Raw genomic sequence first — 17,035 nt, forward strand, 5'->3', positions numbered from 1 at the left:
AAAGAAATGCAAAATCGAAAATGATGGTAATTGTAGCAGGAAGGATAATGTGGGAAGTGGTGATGATGTTAGATATGCGAATGTTAAAGTTAAAAACAAGAATGTGATCGGAATAGTAAAGATGGTGCGTTTTCTGGTATGTTTGGAAAAACTTATTGGACAATTTTTGTAAAAGGAACGTTCTAAACGACATTTGCGGAGTATGGTAATGTGTAATGGTTGTCCGGATCTTTTCTTAAGCATTATTTTACGATTTTGTCCTGAATTGTTTTGTTTTGTTGACCGTGTTAAGTTTTACATTTTCGTTTTTTAACTTCACATTTTCATGTGTAACATCATCACTACTTCATTATCTTCCTTGCTACAATTACCATCAGTTTCCGTTTTGCGGTTTTTCTCTATAATCACGCACATACTCACGCATGTATTTCTTGCGATCACAACCAGTTTCCATTATTTTATTAAAAAAAAACAATACTTAAAAGAAACTATCTATGAAAGCAAACTTAATAAACTATACTCAACATAAAAAGACCAAAGCCAAACAAAACATAACAACCTGAATCAGTATGTACGCTTCCGAAAATCTAAACCGGCCACCAGAAAATAACCAACAAGAAAAACATTCTCCTCACTGCATATACTTCGTCAAATCCATAATAACTCAAACACAACGTTCCTCAACTTCTAGTATACCCACCGAACTAAAAAAATCCAGTCAACAAACCAATTAAACCAAACATTCTCTCGAACAACCTTTTAATGTACGTTCCAGCCTACATCCCATATACAAACCACCTGTTACTACACATCCAAGACTATCAGTGCAAAACATAATAGTTCGCTCCATTAAGCAATCAACTTTCTTAACTACACTAATTACTACTACACAAATTACTACCACAAAAATGACTGTGTAAACCTATGGAAATTTACAGATTAAACGCGCAATTTCAAGGTCTCAACTGTAGTAAAGAAACACCCACAACCTCTCATGTCCTTCATACACTCGCAAAATTCTTTCCCCTACTATTATTATTCCTTTTATATACACAAATCCGAAATTATTTTAAATCCCAGTATTCCTCTTTGTTATCCCGTACCTGCCGCTACACAATCGAGAGATTGTCCACGTAGTGTATCTGTTTTTATTATAGTGTATAGGTCCTGCAACAGTGTGCAGGCCTGACGGAAAAAAATCTGCGAAAGTCACCTCAGCGGGCGGCTACGTGACAATTTAGACTTCCGGTGGCAGGCATTAGGCGAGCGAGCGGTGATGATGCCATCACTGCGTAAACAGACATTACACAAATCGTAAAAAATTTCCCATGAGTAACGCATCTTTAGGAAAAATCCGTGGTGAAGTGGTATACGGCTTTTCATATCAATTAATTTTGTAGGTTTCCCTTGAATTCTTAGGTGAGGCTCACTTGTCCGCGCAAAGTGGATCAGTAAGCGATATGTTCGGATTGTTCGTTCAGAATCAGTTGTGGTCTTCTAAACTGTCGTTTATTCTGGACTTCGAGAACTGACTGCAGATGAATTATTTGCGATTAAGAATTATCGACGTAGACCTCAATCTTGGATACTCGACAACAACATCAGCGCTTCTTCGTTGTGGGCAGCGAATAATATAACGGAAGCCATCCGTGATGCGTTGTACTTGAATTACATGTCAGAATGTGGGCGTTAGGAGGCCGAAAAATTGTTCCCGTTTTGATCGGACTTGGTACTGCGGCTGGCTCATTGTCCCTTGCGAGTGGCGTCGATGCTAATGAAATTGGTGTTGTTCGGATTGGAAGAGCGGGCGCAACGGTACTTACATCGTCTCGGTTGATAACTTGATGATCGCTGTTTCGCGCACTGTTCGTTTTGCGTACTTAATTTCGGACTTACCATCGAATTATTTACAGGCAGCCCGAATTGCCATTGATTACAAATGGTCCCTCTTTGGATTGACTACCGAAGCTCCGGGATATCGCGAATTGATGAACGAGGTTAGATTTTGATGAGCTAGAAAACTGAATCATGTATTTATTTATCTATTTATTTACCAACACTTATGGTTCGCTTTCGAATAGTTTTGGTAGCTCCGTAATATGTTTTGATAACTCGAAACTTTGAAATAACGGCCTGAAACGGTGTTTCTTTTTTAAATTTTGGCAGACTTGGTGTACAAAATGCTGTGCAATTTTTGACAGATTCATCTACGTTCGGCGCTACGGCTGAAAGAACTTTGTTGCATCAACAAAGGCGCATTCATCAAAGTCGGACAACACGTGGGATCACTTGATTATCTGCTTCCGCCCGAATATGTCGAGACGATGCGGAGTTTATTCCGCGATGCGCCGCAATCTCCTTTCAGTGACGTGTTAAAAGTCCTGCAGGAGGATCTGCAAGAAAATGTACTAGCAGGAGTGATGTCGTTGCTCATTCACTGTAATGCGTGCAAATAAGTTTCGCTGGTTGCATACGGTTTGCTTTGGAAGCAACCGGAATTTAAATTTTATTTTTGCAGCCATGGGAAATATTTCGAGAAATTGATGAGAATCCTTTAGGAGCGGCATCTTTGGCCCAGGTTCACCGGGCGGTTCTGAAAGAGGATGGTTCAGTTGTCGCTGTTAAAGTGCAACATCCCAAAGTGCAAAAACAGGCTTATATGGACATCGCTGCTATGGAAGTGCGTAATTTATATGATTGCAATCGGTGAAGGACAGTGGCGTAACGAGCCTAATAATTTGGGGACCACGGCCCACCCCAAACGAAAAATTATAACATAGAGTCTATGGGAACGGCCTACCCCAAAGCCAATACTTCTGGCCCACCCCAAACCTTTGAGCTCGTTACGCCGCTGGTGAAGGATAATTCGCAATTTACCACAATCATAAATTTTTTGGATATTTCTGTGTTTGGTAGGTATTGGTAAAAGCTGCGGCGAAATTATTCCCCGAATTCCAGTTTGTCTGGTTAGCCGAAGAAACCAAGAAGATTTTGCCGCTGGAGCTAGATTTCCTGAATGAAGGCCGTAATTGTGAAAAGATGGGCGCGAAATTAAGGAAATTTTCTTTTGTTAAGGTATGGTTTGGATTATTTGACGTGATTTTGTATTGTTTAATTTTTAAATATCTTTATTAGGTTCCGTATATTATATGGAAATACTCGACGACGCGCGTGCTGACCATGGAGTTTTGTGAGGGTGGCCGTGTTGATGATTTGGCGTACTATCAACTAGTGTTGGGTAGTAAAAGTCCTTGCCAATATACTTATTTTTACTATCTGCTTTTGGAAGTTTACTTATTTTTACTTAGTATTTAAAATTTCTCGGGACTTTTACTTACTTTTACTTACTATTTCAATTTTTCCAAGGACATTTACTTACTAAATTAAAGTAAATTTACTAAATAAATGATGGGACTGAAAGTGTCGAAGGTGCGTTAGTTTCAAAGCGCTGAAAAGTACTGAAAATGGCGCAGAAAATTTTCTGCATTAATAGAGCTATACAGCCATGCAGGCGCATACTGAAAAGTAAATACTGCTGCTTTTAGGGCGGTTGGCTGTCAATAACTACTGCGCATTCACTTTACCTGCGAGTGGCGGCGGCTAACACGCCAATTTTACATAACGCCCGATAAAACGAATTAGTAAATAATTTAGTAAATGATTTTTTATTTAGTCAACGCTAAACCTTAATATTTACTTACTTTTTTACTATTCCGGCAGCACATTTACTTACTTTTACTTATTTTGTTTCCAAAACCTTACTATTTACTAGACTTTTAATATTAGGCGGACTTTTACTAAGTAAATGGCCGTTATTTAATATTATTTAGTAGCACAACACTACTATCAACGTAATGGTATCTCACCGACAGAGGTCCGTTTCTTCGTAGTGCTGGATGCAGTGGTAGCGTTTTAACCATTTTTATGTTCGTAGGTATACTGTGATATTAGCCGGTTGTTCAGCGAAATGATTTTTAAACTTGGATACGTCCATTGCGATCCCCATCCAGGTAAAACTGCTGTAATTCTTATTCCTGCCTAGTGCCTGCCATGGTTTCCACGGATATCGGCAATACTTTTATGTAGGCAATGAAGTGTGAAGTTATATATATTTTGTTTGCAGGAAATATGCTAGTTAACAAGACTGCTTCGGGAAGGCCGATAATAAGTTTACTTGACCACGGCGTTCACCTGGTAAAAAACGTTCGTTGGTGTGAATATTACGTTGCATTGCAAACCCCTTTTTGTAGACTATTCCCGAACATATTCGGCTGGCGTACGCTAAGATGTGGATAGCGATTCTAAATGCCGATATTGCAAACATGCGTGTGCACGCGAAAGAACTGGGTGTGGAGGAATGGTTCGACCTTTTAGCCTGTATGCTGACGGCGAGAAGTTGGAAAGGTGTGTCCACTGGTGTTCAGGCATCAAGTATTAGTCCGGATGAGGTGAGTATTTAATTTTGAGTTTCTGTTTACCCTATCGTCGAAGAAATTCAGATTTCCCACGGAGAATATATATGTTAGTAAACTGGTCACTTTTAAATTGCAGTTGGAGGCTATAAAGGTGAAAGCTGGGACTATATTATTCGGCATCAGCGATGTGCTCAACAAAGTGCCACGAGAAGTGTTGCTCATATTGAAAACCAATGATCTGTTGCGCGGATTGGCTTACAAACTGCAGGTATCGAACAGCCCGTGTTCCTTTACCAACACATCGCTGGCTTGCAGCAAAGTTGTCTTCAAACAGAAACTGAAACAGTCCCGTTCGTGGTGGGAGTATCTGTCTGCCGGTGTGCAGATGATTTTTACGCTTTGTCGGATCCGTTGTTACCAGTTGTATTTGAAATATTTCGCACCGCCTTCCCCTTTGATTATGTAATGAGCAGCTTACCCGTTTGACAATCTTGCGCCTTTTACTATGTTTTATGCGTGATCTCGGATGTGATTTAGAAAATCTGCTCGAAAGTTGTTGTTTATGACATCGATTTCTTTAAAGTTTTAAAAATGATTAAATCATGCGCGCTTCGTTAGAAACCGGCTTTTCATAGCAAATGAATGCATCACTTGCTTTCCTATTGTTGCTAACTTTTGCGTGGTTTTTGGTTATCACTTGTGATTTTTGATCCGGTAACTGTTTGGTCGAATTTCTCCAATGGTTCTTTGAGAGGTAAACGCTCTTCTGTGTTTTTTTCATGAACATCGTCCTCTCCCGTAGAAATGTTGGCCATTTCACCGTTCCCTGGAAGGTGACCTTTCGCTCGTTTCTCTTCTGCAACATGTTAGATAAACTTATAATTTTGGAAATTAGATTTGTTAGATTTGGTTTTGATGTACCAGCGGTTTTGCTGAACGCATATTCCATTACATCAACGTGACGCGGACGCACAATGTTGCCTTTCACGGGCTGTTTCGGTTGGGACGAAATGAAAAACACTAAATTTGCGAACTCCTTGGGCCGAAAGCCGATCTCCGCAGTGAACTAGAACGGCGTTTGAAACTGCGATGAAAAACTTGCTGCAACATAAATAACAGAAAACGTATTGTATAAGAGGTCGTTCTAAGATATTACAACTGCCGTTGTAAAAACAATAATATAATATTGTTATGTTATCAAGTATTAAGCTGTTAACCTCGTATAAGCGTCGTGATCCAAGAAGGGACGGTGATGGATTTTTGGCGTATTCATGCAGTACATGTGGTGCGTAGTCAACCGGATGTACGATTTTTGGATTTTCAGTGTAATTGTTTGCTGCTTGGGAGACGGTTCCATTCTTGACCTTTTTTCTTCAGATATTTTCCGGTGTCCATGGGATTATGTACCCCAGCATGTTTTGATTGTCGATTTAGCCAGCCGTCGCAGCGTGTCATACTCCGGAAGTCCAAAGCATTTTTCTGAAGTTCAGTCAGGCCTGGCCATATTTTTTCTTTTTCGTTAACAGCCGTTCCCAGGACGTGCTTTAGTCGGGTAGGTGAGAGATGTGTTTGCGGATGTAAAGGAGCATTCCACGCGGCAACGGGATACTTTCCACTGCAGCATTCATTCTTCGCACGAGAATGGATTCGCTCACACTTTTGCGAATTTCCAAATGCAGCTCGCCGGCACGCTTCTTTAGGAGGAACAGTACAAATTAATCCAAATTTCTTTTTGTCCTGAAAATCTCGTATGGCGCAGTATTTCGTCAAAACATCTTGAAACCTTTGTTTTCGGTAGAATTTTGGTTGGCAATTCAGTTTTCGACATGTCTCCTCGTCACGCATTTTCCGTCACCATTGGTTACTCGAAGTGATCAAACCTTTTACTCGATTTTGATGAATTTGTTAATTAAAGAATTCCGTATCAACGGCGCAATATACAATTCACTTGCTGGATTTTTTAGCTTATGTGCTGCAAAAGCGAACCAGTAAAAAAAGCTCCGGTATTTCTCGATATCACTGAGTACTGCAACGTCCCAAATCAGAATGCGGTTTGAAAGAACAATTTAATCGCGTGTGTTACTGTGTCAAATTTGTTCAGACCATTATGTAAGCAAATCTATTACCTGTGATGTTGCTATGTCGTACAGATACGTAAACACAAAACATGCGGCGCCGAGAGTAGGAATAAAATTTATTTCTTTTCTGACTTTTCTGTCATCTCGCTCAGTTAGTGAACAACTGAGTAGCAATCTCATCCGTATCCCGCTGAATAACATGGTACATGTCATACTTATGAGCGATGCTGTTGCATTCACTACATGCAACAAACTACGGCAGCCACTATTAGGCCCCATCTTCAATCTGAAGCAGTCTCTGCAAATGAAAAGGGAATACCATGTAACACACTGACCTAACCCGCACTTCTGCTGACTACCACGGCCGTTCGCACCGGACGACGACAACCACCAGAAAGTACACACTATACCAGCTAAATATACAGCCACTGCACTACGGAATACAAACTCACTAGGCATACTTTCGGCTTCCTTTGCTGACGACAACGACGACGAAGGATTCGATTTCAGGCTGGCTAAGGAGACTTTGGATTTCTCTTCCGGATTGACGGGCCCGACTCCGGATTGGAATTTCTGGCGACGGCGTTCCATCATGGCGGTGTCGTTGACGGTCGGGGCGGGCGGTTCTTCTTCCATGGGCTTCGTTACAATGGTCGTGTTGTTGGTTGACCCAGCGGAGGGTTTGGATGATGAGGAAGATGAATTCTGGCGTTCCGCCCGTGAGACACGGCCATGAATACTGTTATTGCTCGTCTGGCGCTGCAGCGAGAGAATACTGGTGTCGTTGCCATTTTTCGGAGGACTGAAGTTGGGTTTTGCTCGGCCAGTGGGCAGATCAGACGATTCAGTGCGCCTTGACTTCGCGTAATCGTAGTAGTCGTCTTCACTTGAACTCTGGTCCGAATCCGAATCGTTCCTCCGCCCATAACGGGATCCTGTAAACCATCAATGCGTCAGAAACAGACAAAATTCGATAAAAATGAAGAAATGGTGCTAAAAGCATAGCAGTGGCTCATTTTCATTTTTTTAAAGAAACAAATAGTTAACCGCGATCGTAAAACATGTCTATACCATACAAGGAAGGCTTACGTTTTTTCGTCCGGATCCTCCGTTTCAGATCTTCTATATCAAGATCTTCCAGTTTTGGAGATTTACTGTAGCCCTTATCAGGAGATGCCAGGGAATCCGAGTGCTTTCTATCCGAATACGCTCTGTGGTCTGAGGAAGAGTCTCTCGTGTTTTTTAAGGAAGAACTATCGGGATGGTCGCGACTACGACTGGAGCCAGCTGGATGCGATGGTTCCTGTCTTTTCGACGCAAAAACAGCCAGGCGTAAGGTTTGTAATTCCGGATCGCTTTCGGCTTCATCGTCAATAAAATCACGATTATTATCCACCAGTTTCCTTTTCTAGAAACAAAAGAAAATGGCGACATCAGTTACCATTAAGCACGCAAGTCACATATGAAAATCGCCGATCGCCACATACATAAGAATTTCCAGATTTCAAGGAGGACAAACCCGAAGCCGATGTCAAATCCCTCAGGTTGTGCACTCTTCGAGATGTAAAGCGCCGTGGAGCATTCATTCTATTTCCTTTCCCCACCGTCTGAATTCGGAAAGTACGAGTAGTCAATTACTTATTAGAATGATAGTATTATGTTAAACAGCATGAAGAATCCACGGAAAAAATTCGGTTTTTTTAGAAATGCCAAAACTAGCAATGTTTGAAGAGGTAATGCGAATGGAAATCAGACGTTAATTGTTACAAAACACTTACCTACTTGTTTCGATTCTTGTCAGCGATAGCTTGCAGAATATAGCTGCCGTAGGGGATTCGTACGTAATTAAGCGAATAACATTAAGACGATGAAGAACAATAGCAGAATGCAAAACGGCGGCTTCGCAGTTGTGGACTGCTTGTTCTCTGGATCCAGATTACAGAAGAATGATCAAATCAGAATTACTGCGGACTAGAAATTATCAACGTTGCATAAGAAATTCTTGGAAACTTAGAGACGGAACGCGAGTTCCACTGCGTGTAAAACCACTTCAGAATCAGTAGCCCATAGTTAGGTACTTATCGTTCCACTGTCTTTCCTGAAAAACTCACTCTATCCAAGTGAAACATGTATCAATAATACCGGAGGTTCCAAAGTGAGGTAAAGAACCATTGATACAATTAATTTACAATAACAGAGTTTCACAACTTTCCCTTTTTTAATTTTTTGATCGAGGTTTCAAAAGGCAGATCCTAAAGCAATCCCAATACTTCGAAATTCCGCGCAGCTTGGCAGCAGCCAGCAAAACAAACTAAATGCGCACCTTATGGTTGATACCCAGTCTGGGCTGGGTGCGACTGCGCCGTTTAGTCGATATCTGGGACTGGGCTGTGGGTCTGTGGCGTAAGTACCGTAACCATTGTTTTTCAAGAGGTGCACGTTGCGAGGCATAGTGGGGGTATTTACAGATAGCTTCGTTACTCCACCACTCTTTATGGGATTTTTTTCAGGTTTTTTAAATTTTAGACTGCTTTTAAGTTTTAACTTCTCTTGAGTCTTGAAAATCTGGAAGTTTTCGTGGATCTCCCCAATTAATACGGTAATAATTTTCCCGAGTTTTGAATTGTCATTTATACTTGCCTTAGAATTGACCATAGGCTCATAAGATAAAATATTGCTTATTTAGCAGATTTTGGTTTGAGAGATATCGGTCTTGGCATAGCGAATACTGTGCGGTCGTAACAATAACATGGAATCTTCAGATGTTGCAAGACCGTCTTGCAACATCTGAAGATTCCATGTTATTGTTACGACCGCACAGTATTCGCTAGATCTTCCACCAGTGTCCTAGCTTTGTGACGTTTGACATTGCACATAATGGGAATTTTCGAGGTGGACTGAAAATCCCATCCGGGCTTGATTATCTGCATACCGATTGGGCGCGGGAAATGCGCAGGATTGCGTAGTAAAACGCGTGTGATTGTTATCGCCACTTGTTTACGACGGAGCGGTATCTTATTCTTTGCGTACAGTAACTGCTGTACCTGTAATGTCTTTTCGTGGAGGCGGACGCGGCGGCGGCGGTGGACGCGGCGGAGGTTTTCGTGGCGGCGGTGGATTTCGCGGCGGAGACCGTGGCCGCGGTGGCGGTCGAGGAGGATTCGGAGGTCGCGGGAATTTTGATCAGGGACCCCCGGAAAGCGTCATTCGTAAGTTTTATTATTGGTTAATCCCGGGAGAACTTTTTATCATTACATTAACTTGCTCTGCTGATTTGAAACTGTAGCCCTAGCAAATGTGAACGATAAATCGTTAATATTCGTGGTTTGCAGCCTTTGGATACCTCACGCATACTTGCGAAAATGACTTAGTGGTGAAATCTTCGATGGAAAAAGTTCCGTACTTTAATGCCAATTTGTATTTGGAAAACAAGGAATCCATCGGCAAAGTCGATGAAATATTTGGACCTATTCGCGAATATGTATGCCCTTGAATTGCTTTCAACGAAGTATTTTTTGGAGTTATTATTGCTTTTCTTTTTCAGTCAGTTTCCGTCAAACTGGGCGAAAATATGAAAGCTGCATCGTTCAAAACGAACGATAAGGTACGACAGCTTGCTGCGATATTTTGTTTTATTGGTGAAAATAAGTTTCCGATAGAAAAAAGTTGTGTCGTAGTTTCCAGTGACATCAATCACAAAATCTGCCTAAATACATTACTTTCTTATAGTTTTTTATTGATCCTGCGAAATTGCTGCCTCTGGAAAGATTTCTCCCAGGTGCCCCCCGAGGTGGTGGTGGTCGCGGCGCACGGGGCGGTCGTGGGGGACCGGGAGGCCGCGGTGGTGGTCGGGGTGGAGGACGGGGAGGATTCGGTGACCGGGGCCGTGGTGGATTTACGCCGCGCGGTGGACGTGGAGGTTTCGATCGCGGCGGTGGACGCGGCGGTGGAGGTTTTGATCGCGGTGGTCGCGGTGGCTTTGAGAGAGGTGGCGGACGAGGAGGTGGCGGATTCGGCAATCGTGGAGGTGGAAGTAATTTCGGTGGCGGAGGTGGCGGGGGATCTGCTCATAAGAAGTTCCGTTTAGAATGAATGTTCATATAATATTACTTTGTAATTTTCATTGTAATAGTAATTTTCCATTGTTTTTTATTATTTCGTAGTAATCTGTATCATATTGTCTGTAATGTGTAGACTGTATACTTGTACGCTCGTACGGTAAGGCAGCGTTCAAATATTACGTAACGGCCATGGGTGGGGGGGTGGTCTGGCCGAAGCGTTACGGCTTTGTTACATAGGTAGGGGGTGGGTGACGAGCATGTTACGTTACATTTGGGCACCACTAAAGATAAAGCTGAAATGTTTTATCTTATTACTCGAGCGTACAAAACACGCAAATTTACCAAGTGTATTCTTCCCACACGTTCCCGATATGTTAAAGCAATATTTTCTTATGAGTATCTTGCCCACTGAACTGTATTTAAAGTGAAATGACGATGACTACCAAATGACGATGAAGTCATGCAAAAGCTACTGTTCATGATTTTTCTATTAAAATTTTAGGAAAATTTTTCTGAATTATGGGGGGTGGGGGTACCGAACCCGTTACGTACGGCTTTAGGGGTACAAAATTTGTTACGCGTTGTTACAAGGGGTAGGGGGTGAAAACGGAAAAATTGCGTTACGTAATATTTGAACGCTGCCTAAAGAAGTATGAATGTATTGAAGAGGATTTACCGGGGATTTACGGTAATTTGCGTCACGCTCGTAAAAGAATTTCGAGCTTATGAATTAGTGCGATACTTTGATCTTCATGGCGATTATTATGGTTAACAGTTTTAACAAATAACAATACGCCTGCGCGAATTTAATTAAAAATGATCAAATTTAAACACTTATTGAAAAAACAACCAAAATTATTACGTACTGTTTTTCGTAATTTTAGGACGCAGGTTAAGTGTACCCAAAACAACCGCTGCATTTCCTCTTACTACCGCTAAACTTAAACGTTGTCTTACCACTGTGAAAATCTATGAAAATATTGTGAAACGACGCTTTCACATTCGTGAAAGTATTTATTCGTACTTGCTGTTATAATTTTACCATATTAAATCTTCTTAACTATTAAGACAGAGCTGTCTGTCCGTGACGTTCCCGCCTCCAAATCGTTCTCATTGGTCAGAACCGAAACACTTACTAAACGAACTGAACCTACTGAACAAACTCGCAAACTACAGTGAACCTGTTGAACAAACGCACTAAACAGAATGAACCAACTGAACCCAACCAAAACCTTACTGAACCAACTGAACCCAACCAAAACCACTGAACCAACTGAACCCAACCAAAACCATACCGAACCAACTGAACCCAACCGAAAAGTTAGTGAACCGACCGAACTCAACCAAACCTTACTGAACCAGCCGAACCGAAATCCTAATTTTCAGTGAACTGATTGAATCCTCTAAAGTTTTACTGAACCAAAGGAATCCCAAATCAATCTCAGTGAACCAGCTGAACCCAACCTAATCCTTAGTGAACCGACCGCACCCAACCAAAACCTGATTGAACCAACTGAATTCACCTGAAAAGTTTGGTGAACCGACTGCACCCAACCAAAACCTTAGTAAACCAAAGCTGAACCTAAATCCTAACTCTTAGTGCACCAAAGGAACCCAACCTAATCCTTAGTGAACCGACTGCACCCAACCAAAACCTGATTGAACCAACTGAATTCACCCGAAAAGTTTGCGAACCGACTGAATCCAACCAAAACCTTGGTAAAGCAGCTGAACCCAACCAAAACCTGATTGAACCAGCTGAAACAAACCGAAAAGTTAGGGAACCGACTGAACCCAACCAAAACCTTGCTGAACCAGCCGAACCCAACTTAATCTCAGTGAACCGACTGAACCCAATTGAGAAGTTAGCGAACCAACTGAACCCAACCAAAACCTTACTGAACCAACTGAACCCAACCAAAACCACTGAACCAACTGAACCCAACCAAAACCATACCGAACCAACTGAACCCAACCGAAAAGTTAGTGAACCGACCGAACCCAACCAAACCTTACTGAACCAGCCGAACCGAACCTAATTTTCAGTGAACCGATTGAACCTAACCAAAGCCTTACTGAACCAGCTGAACCCAACCTAATCCTTAGTGAACCAGCTGAACCCAACCTAATCCTTAGTGAACCGACTGCACCCAACCAAAACCTGATTGAACCAACTGAATTCACCCGAAAAGTTTGCGAACCGACTGAACCCAACCAAAACCTTAGTAAACCAGCCGAACCCAACCTAATCCTTAGTGAACCAGCTGAACCCAACCTAATCCTTAGTGAACCGACTGCACCCAACCAAAACCTGATTGAACCAACTGAATTCACCCGAAAAGTTTGCGAACCGACTGAATCCAACCAAAACCTTGGTAAAGCAGCTGAACCCAACCAAAACCTGATTGAACCAACTGAATTCACCCGAAAAGTTTGCGAACCGACTGAATCCAACCAAAACCTTGGTAAAGCAGCTGAACCCAACCAAAACCTGATTGAACCAGCTGAAACAAACCAAAAAGTTAGGGAACCGACTGAACCCAACCAAAAAACCTTGCTGAACCAGCCGAACCCAACTTAATCTTCAGTGAACCGACTGAACCCAACCGAGAAGTTAGCGAACCGACTGAACTAAACCAAATCTCTTATTGAACCACTGAACACTACCGAATCTTTAGTGAACCAGCTGAACCCAAACCTAAACGTCAATAAACCCATTCAAAACATTAGTGAACCCCTAAACCCAACCGAAAAACCTTTGAACCAAAAAAACCGAACCTAATCCTAGCAAAGCGACTGAACCCAACCTAAACATTATTAAATAAAATAAACCTAACCTAATCCTTACTGATCCGCTTAGCGACGTAACGTTACCACGCTAGAGTAAGCGCAATAACATTGCCACGCGAGAGTAAGCAACGAACCGTTACCCCACGAAAGTTCGCGCAGTGACGCTACCACTCGAGGGCAACCAACGGAACGTAAGCACGCGAGAGAAAGCTACGTAACCCTATTGCAGAGAGCAATCAGCGTAATCTTACCACGCGAGAGTAAGCAACAACGTTACCACGCGAGTTACCACGTTACGCTACCACGCGAGTTAGTAACGTGACGATACCACGCGAGTTAGCAACGTAACGTTCCCACGTTACCACGGGAGAGTAAGCAGCGTAAAGTAACCACTCGAGAGTAAGCAGCGTAAGGTTTGCCAGTGAAGTAGCGTTAAGTAGATAAAGTTACGTAAATCTGTTACTGAGAGTAATCAGTGTAGTCTTACTGCGCGAAAGTAAGCGGCTTAACGCTACCACTCCAGAGTAAGGTAATAACGTTACCACGCGAGAGTAAGCAGCGTAAGCTTAAAACGTGAAAGTAAGCGGCGTAACGTTACCACCGGAAGTAAAGGACGTATCTTAACCGCTTAAAGCAGCGTAGCGTTATCTTGCGAAAGTAAGTGGAGTAACGTAAAAACGCGATAGCAGGTGACATGAAGAAAGCACACGAGACGAAGCAGCGTAACGTAAGCACGCGAGATGTAGCAGATTAACGTTACCGCGCGAAAGCAAGATGCATGATTTTACCACGCAAGATTTAACAGCGTAACGTTACCCACGCGAAAGCAGGCAGCGTTACGTTACCACGCGAAAGCAGGCAGCGTAACGTTGCCACACGAGATCTACGTAACTACTACGGTATGCTACGAAACTTTATTGCAGAGGGTAACCAGCGTAACGTTACCGCGTGATAGTTTAGCGGCGTAACATTACTAGCGAGAGATAGCGGCATAACGTGATCGCGCTAGGGTAAACGGCGTATCCTCACAACGCGAGAGTTCACGGCTATGCTAGCGGTTAGGTACATGAATGTGTATGTGTTAAATATTTTGCGTAAAAACTAAACACACTATACAGTTGAGTTAGTTTTTTAGTTTAAAAGATTAACGTGATCCATTTAAGGACGTCCGCTAAGCTTTGAAATGCTACCGTTTTGATAGATACAAACTACAAATTAATCCACCTTCGTTTCGCGGTCGTTGCTAGTCTTCTTAACTATTAAGACAGAACTCTCTGTGCGTAACGCTCCCGCCTCAAAATCGCTCTCATTGGTCAGAACCGAAAAACTTACTAAATGAAGTGAACCTACTTAACAAACTTACAAACTATAGTGAACCTGCTGAAAACACTTACTAAACAAAATGAACCAGCTGAACCCAACCTCATCCTTGGTGAACCGACTGAACCTAACCAAAACCTAATTGAACCAGCTGAACCGAACCGAAAAGTTACCGAACCGACTGAACCCAACCAAATCCTTAGTGAACCGACTGAACCAAACAAAAACCTAATTGAACCGACTGAACTAAGGTTCCAAAACCTTAGTGCCTGTACGAACTTTGACTTGAATACCCAGCGCAACCAGATCAGCCAGAACTACCAGATCTCTCAGATCGGTCATAACGACTACATCAGCCAGTAGTCCCGAAGTTGTCAGACCAGCCTGAACTAACAGATCATCCACAAGCTTCTCGATATGCCATGTCCAGACCCACTGAGCTCTTAAAAAAAGTACTAAGCCAGGAATACTTTTGAGCGTGTAAAGCCTGTTAAACCTTGAGCTACTATAAGCTAAGATTCCGAAGCTTAGTAAAACTTTGCTTTGTTTTGTTTGCCCTTTAGGCTTTGTAACAGAAAGGTGTGTGTGCCGGATGAAACCTTTTTGGCTTTTGCAACTTAATAGTGCATTTGCGGAATCTATTTTTTATTCTCACACAGCTGAAGCCTTTCTGTGTACACCTGGCCCCGGCTAACATCCTTCCGGTTCCTCTAAAATTTAGAAAACCTGTTTACTACGAATTGTTCAGCTAAAAGACGCAGCTGACAGGAACAGCCTTTGAACTGCAGCGCGGCGCGTAAGCGCCGCGCGCTGTGCTTGTTTAGTATACTAAAGCAGAACCGTGATTCCGGAACGCTCCTGCCTCCAGAACGTTCTGATTGGCCAGAAACAGCCTTATGTTTCTGATTGCCAGAACCCGCCTAGCGGCTTTTAAGCTTTTGCAGCCCCTTAAACCTGTGCTTGCACGCCATTGCCCTTACTAAGTTTCCGAAACTTAGTACCTCTACCTGTGAAAACCATCACCTGATAAACCAAATCCCACCTTCAGCTTTACTCCTTACTAAGCTTAGTTCTTTAATAAACCTGATAATCTTAATTACCTTAACGAACCTTGCGGCAAAACCTTTCAAGCCTTTAGTAACCGAGCCTCGCGTGCGGTACCTGCTTTTTTTAGCCTTTAGTAACCGAAAGCCCTGCGTGCTGTACTGCCCTTTTAAGCATTTGGTCACCGAAGGCCACGCGTGCGGTACACGCCTTTTTGAACCTGTGGTCACCGAAGCCCACGCTATATAAATATTTAGATTTGTATTTAGATTTATTTATATTAGTATTTCAATATTTAGATATGAAGATTTAGATTTGTATTCCCCTTTGAATAAGACCTACTTCACATATAAAATCGTTTCACTTCAAAGAAATTCGTTTAGCAAAAAAACAGGAACCGCCTTTGCACTGCAGCGCGACGCGTAAGCGCCGCGCGCTGTGCTTGTTATAATCAGTATCATTCTACAGTATACTACCATTAACGGATGGGAAATTTTTGTGGTCCATTTAGAAAATTTTATACTTTCTTTGGTTTGAGTTCATAAAAGAATATGAATATTAATGACGCCTTTTCGAAGGATGTCTAGATAGGGAATTATGAATTCATAAAAATTCTTGTATTCGCCTAGAAAATATTAATTTTGATTGCGTTAAAATTTTAGGAGACAAATATTTCGACGTTTCAACTTTCAAGTATTGAGGTTTGTTTTGAAAAGCAGTAGGGAGAGATTTTTAGGAATAACGTTAACAGTATTCGTGCAAGTACAGTACTTACAAGTACAGTTACACTTGTGGTTTAGTCACTTTTATGGTTTTCATTTTCGTTTAAATGGTTGACAGATTTGAAAGCTGTCTTGCGTAAAATGGTTATATGTAAGTTGAGTTGCTAGAGTTTGTGCTGGCCAAACAGCTTTTGAAAACAAAGACTTTTTACGAGAGCAAGGTTCCCCAGTAACTTCACGAATCTTCCGGCTGACGAATCAGATTACCTCAGCAAAAGCGGTACCAATTACCAAATGTCCCGACTCCCGAGCGTTTTGACTGCCGGAGGACAGAACATAATAATCATCACATCTGTGACCCTAACCCTCGACGAAAGCATGCTACCGGCGGTATGTGCATATTAATTTTGGGAAGGCTCCGCACACCACGTTTAACCAATTTCGCCACTCATAATTTGCACCGAGCGCGAAGCGCGAGGTGCTGCAATTAACTGATCGTCAAGAGCATAAATTTGTCTGACGCCACGAAGAGCGTACGTAACACTTTTCCAATTCCACAATCCCAATACCATTTCCCAGTGGTATTAGCGCTCGCGCTCGTGCAA

At 42.3% G+C, this 17,035-nt stretch overlaps 3 protein-coding genes and 1 long non-coding RNA gene across 11 annotated transcripts; 2 read left to right on the top strand and 2 right to left on the bottom strand.

Moving 5' to 3' along the window:
* Positions 1-1,304: 1,304 nt before the first annotated feature.
* On the top strand, positions 1,305-5,187 carry LOC129591705 (aarF domain-containing protein kinase 1-like). 2 transcript variants are annotated; one of them, XM_055487460.1, is made up of 12 exons: positions 1,322-1,419; positions 1,539-1,815; positions 1,914-1,997; positions 2,202-2,405; positions 2,519-2,680; positions 2,917-3,075; positions 3,136-3,219; positions 3,842-3,874; positions 3,935-4,010; positions 4,124-4,194; positions 4,251-4,448; positions 4,552-5,187. In XM_055487460.1, exons 2-12 carry the CDS (start codon positions 1,681-1,683, stop codon positions 4,879-4,881), a joined length of 1,536 nt encoding a protein of 511 aa, XP_055343435.1. In that variant the 5' UTR covers positions 1,322-1,419; positions 1,539-1,680; the 3' UTR covers positions 4,882-5,187. The 2 variants fall into 2 exon arrangements, with proteins under 2 accessions (XP_055343434.1, XP_055343435.1); XM_055487459.1 differs by having other exon boundaries at positions 1,305-1,815.
* Positions 4,873-6,522, bottom strand: LOC129591707 (uncharacterized). Its single transcript, XR_008690879.1, has 3 exons — positions 5,633-6,522; positions 5,337-5,516; positions 4,873-5,271 (listed from the first exon to the last, which is right to left on the bottom strand). It is a non-coding gene; the product is annotated as an uncharacterized LOC129591707 (long non-coding RNA).
* An 80-nt stretch (positions 6,523-6,602) lies between these two features.
* On the bottom strand, positions 6,603-8,779 carry LOC129591628 (uncharacterized protein DDB_G0284459-like). Of its 2 annotated transcripts, none has more exons than XM_055487357.1 (5): positions 8,272-8,779; positions 7,981-8,100; positions 7,583-7,901; positions 6,955-7,428; positions 6,603-6,791 (listed from the first exon to the last, which is right to left on the bottom strand). In XM_055487357.1, the coding sequence occupies exons 2-5, from the start codon at positions 8,077-8,079 to the stop codon at positions 6,775-6,777; spliced, it is 909 nt and encodes a 302-aa protein (XP_055343332.1). In that variant the 5' UTR covers positions 8,080-8,100; positions 8,272-8,779; the 3' UTR covers positions 6,603-6,774. The 2 variants fall into 2 exon arrangements, with proteins under 2 accessions (XP_055343332.1, XP_055343331.1); XM_055487356.1 differs by having other exon boundaries at positions 6,946-7,428.
* Positions 8,780-9,014: 235 nt separating this feature from the next.
* Positions 9,015-10,709, top strand: LOC129591608 (H/ACA ribonucleoprotein complex subunit 1-like). Of its 6 annotated transcripts, none has more exons than XM_055487325.1 (5): positions 9,015-9,092; positions 9,386-9,702; positions 9,826-9,974; positions 10,038-10,097; positions 10,223-10,709. In XM_055487325.1, the coding sequence occupies exons 2-5, from the start codon at positions 9,543-9,545 to the stop codon at positions 10,583-10,585; spliced, it is 732 nt and encodes a 243-aa protein (XP_055343300.1). In that variant the 5' UTR covers positions 9,015-9,092; positions 9,386-9,542; the 3' UTR covers positions 10,586-10,709. The 6 variants fall into 6 exon arrangements, with proteins under 6 accessions (XP_055343300.1, XP_055343295.1, XP_055343298.1 ...); XM_055487320.1 differs by having other exon boundaries at positions 9,017-9,092; positions 9,325-9,702; XM_055487323.1 differs by having other exon boundaries at positions 9,017-9,092; positions 9,337-9,702.
* The last annotated feature ends 6,326 nt before the right edge of the window (positions 10,710-17,035 follow it).

The sequence above is a fragment of the Paramacrobiotus metropolitanus genome, unplaced genomic scaffold (genome assembly GCF_019649055.1).
Source record: "Paramacrobiotus metropolitanus isolate TYO unplaced genomic scaffold, Prichtersi_v1.0 Parri_scaffold0000047, whole genome shotgun sequence".
NCBI lineage: Eukaryota > Metazoa > Tardigrada > Eutardigrada > Parachela > Macrobiotidae > Paramacrobiotus > Paramacrobiotus metropolitanus.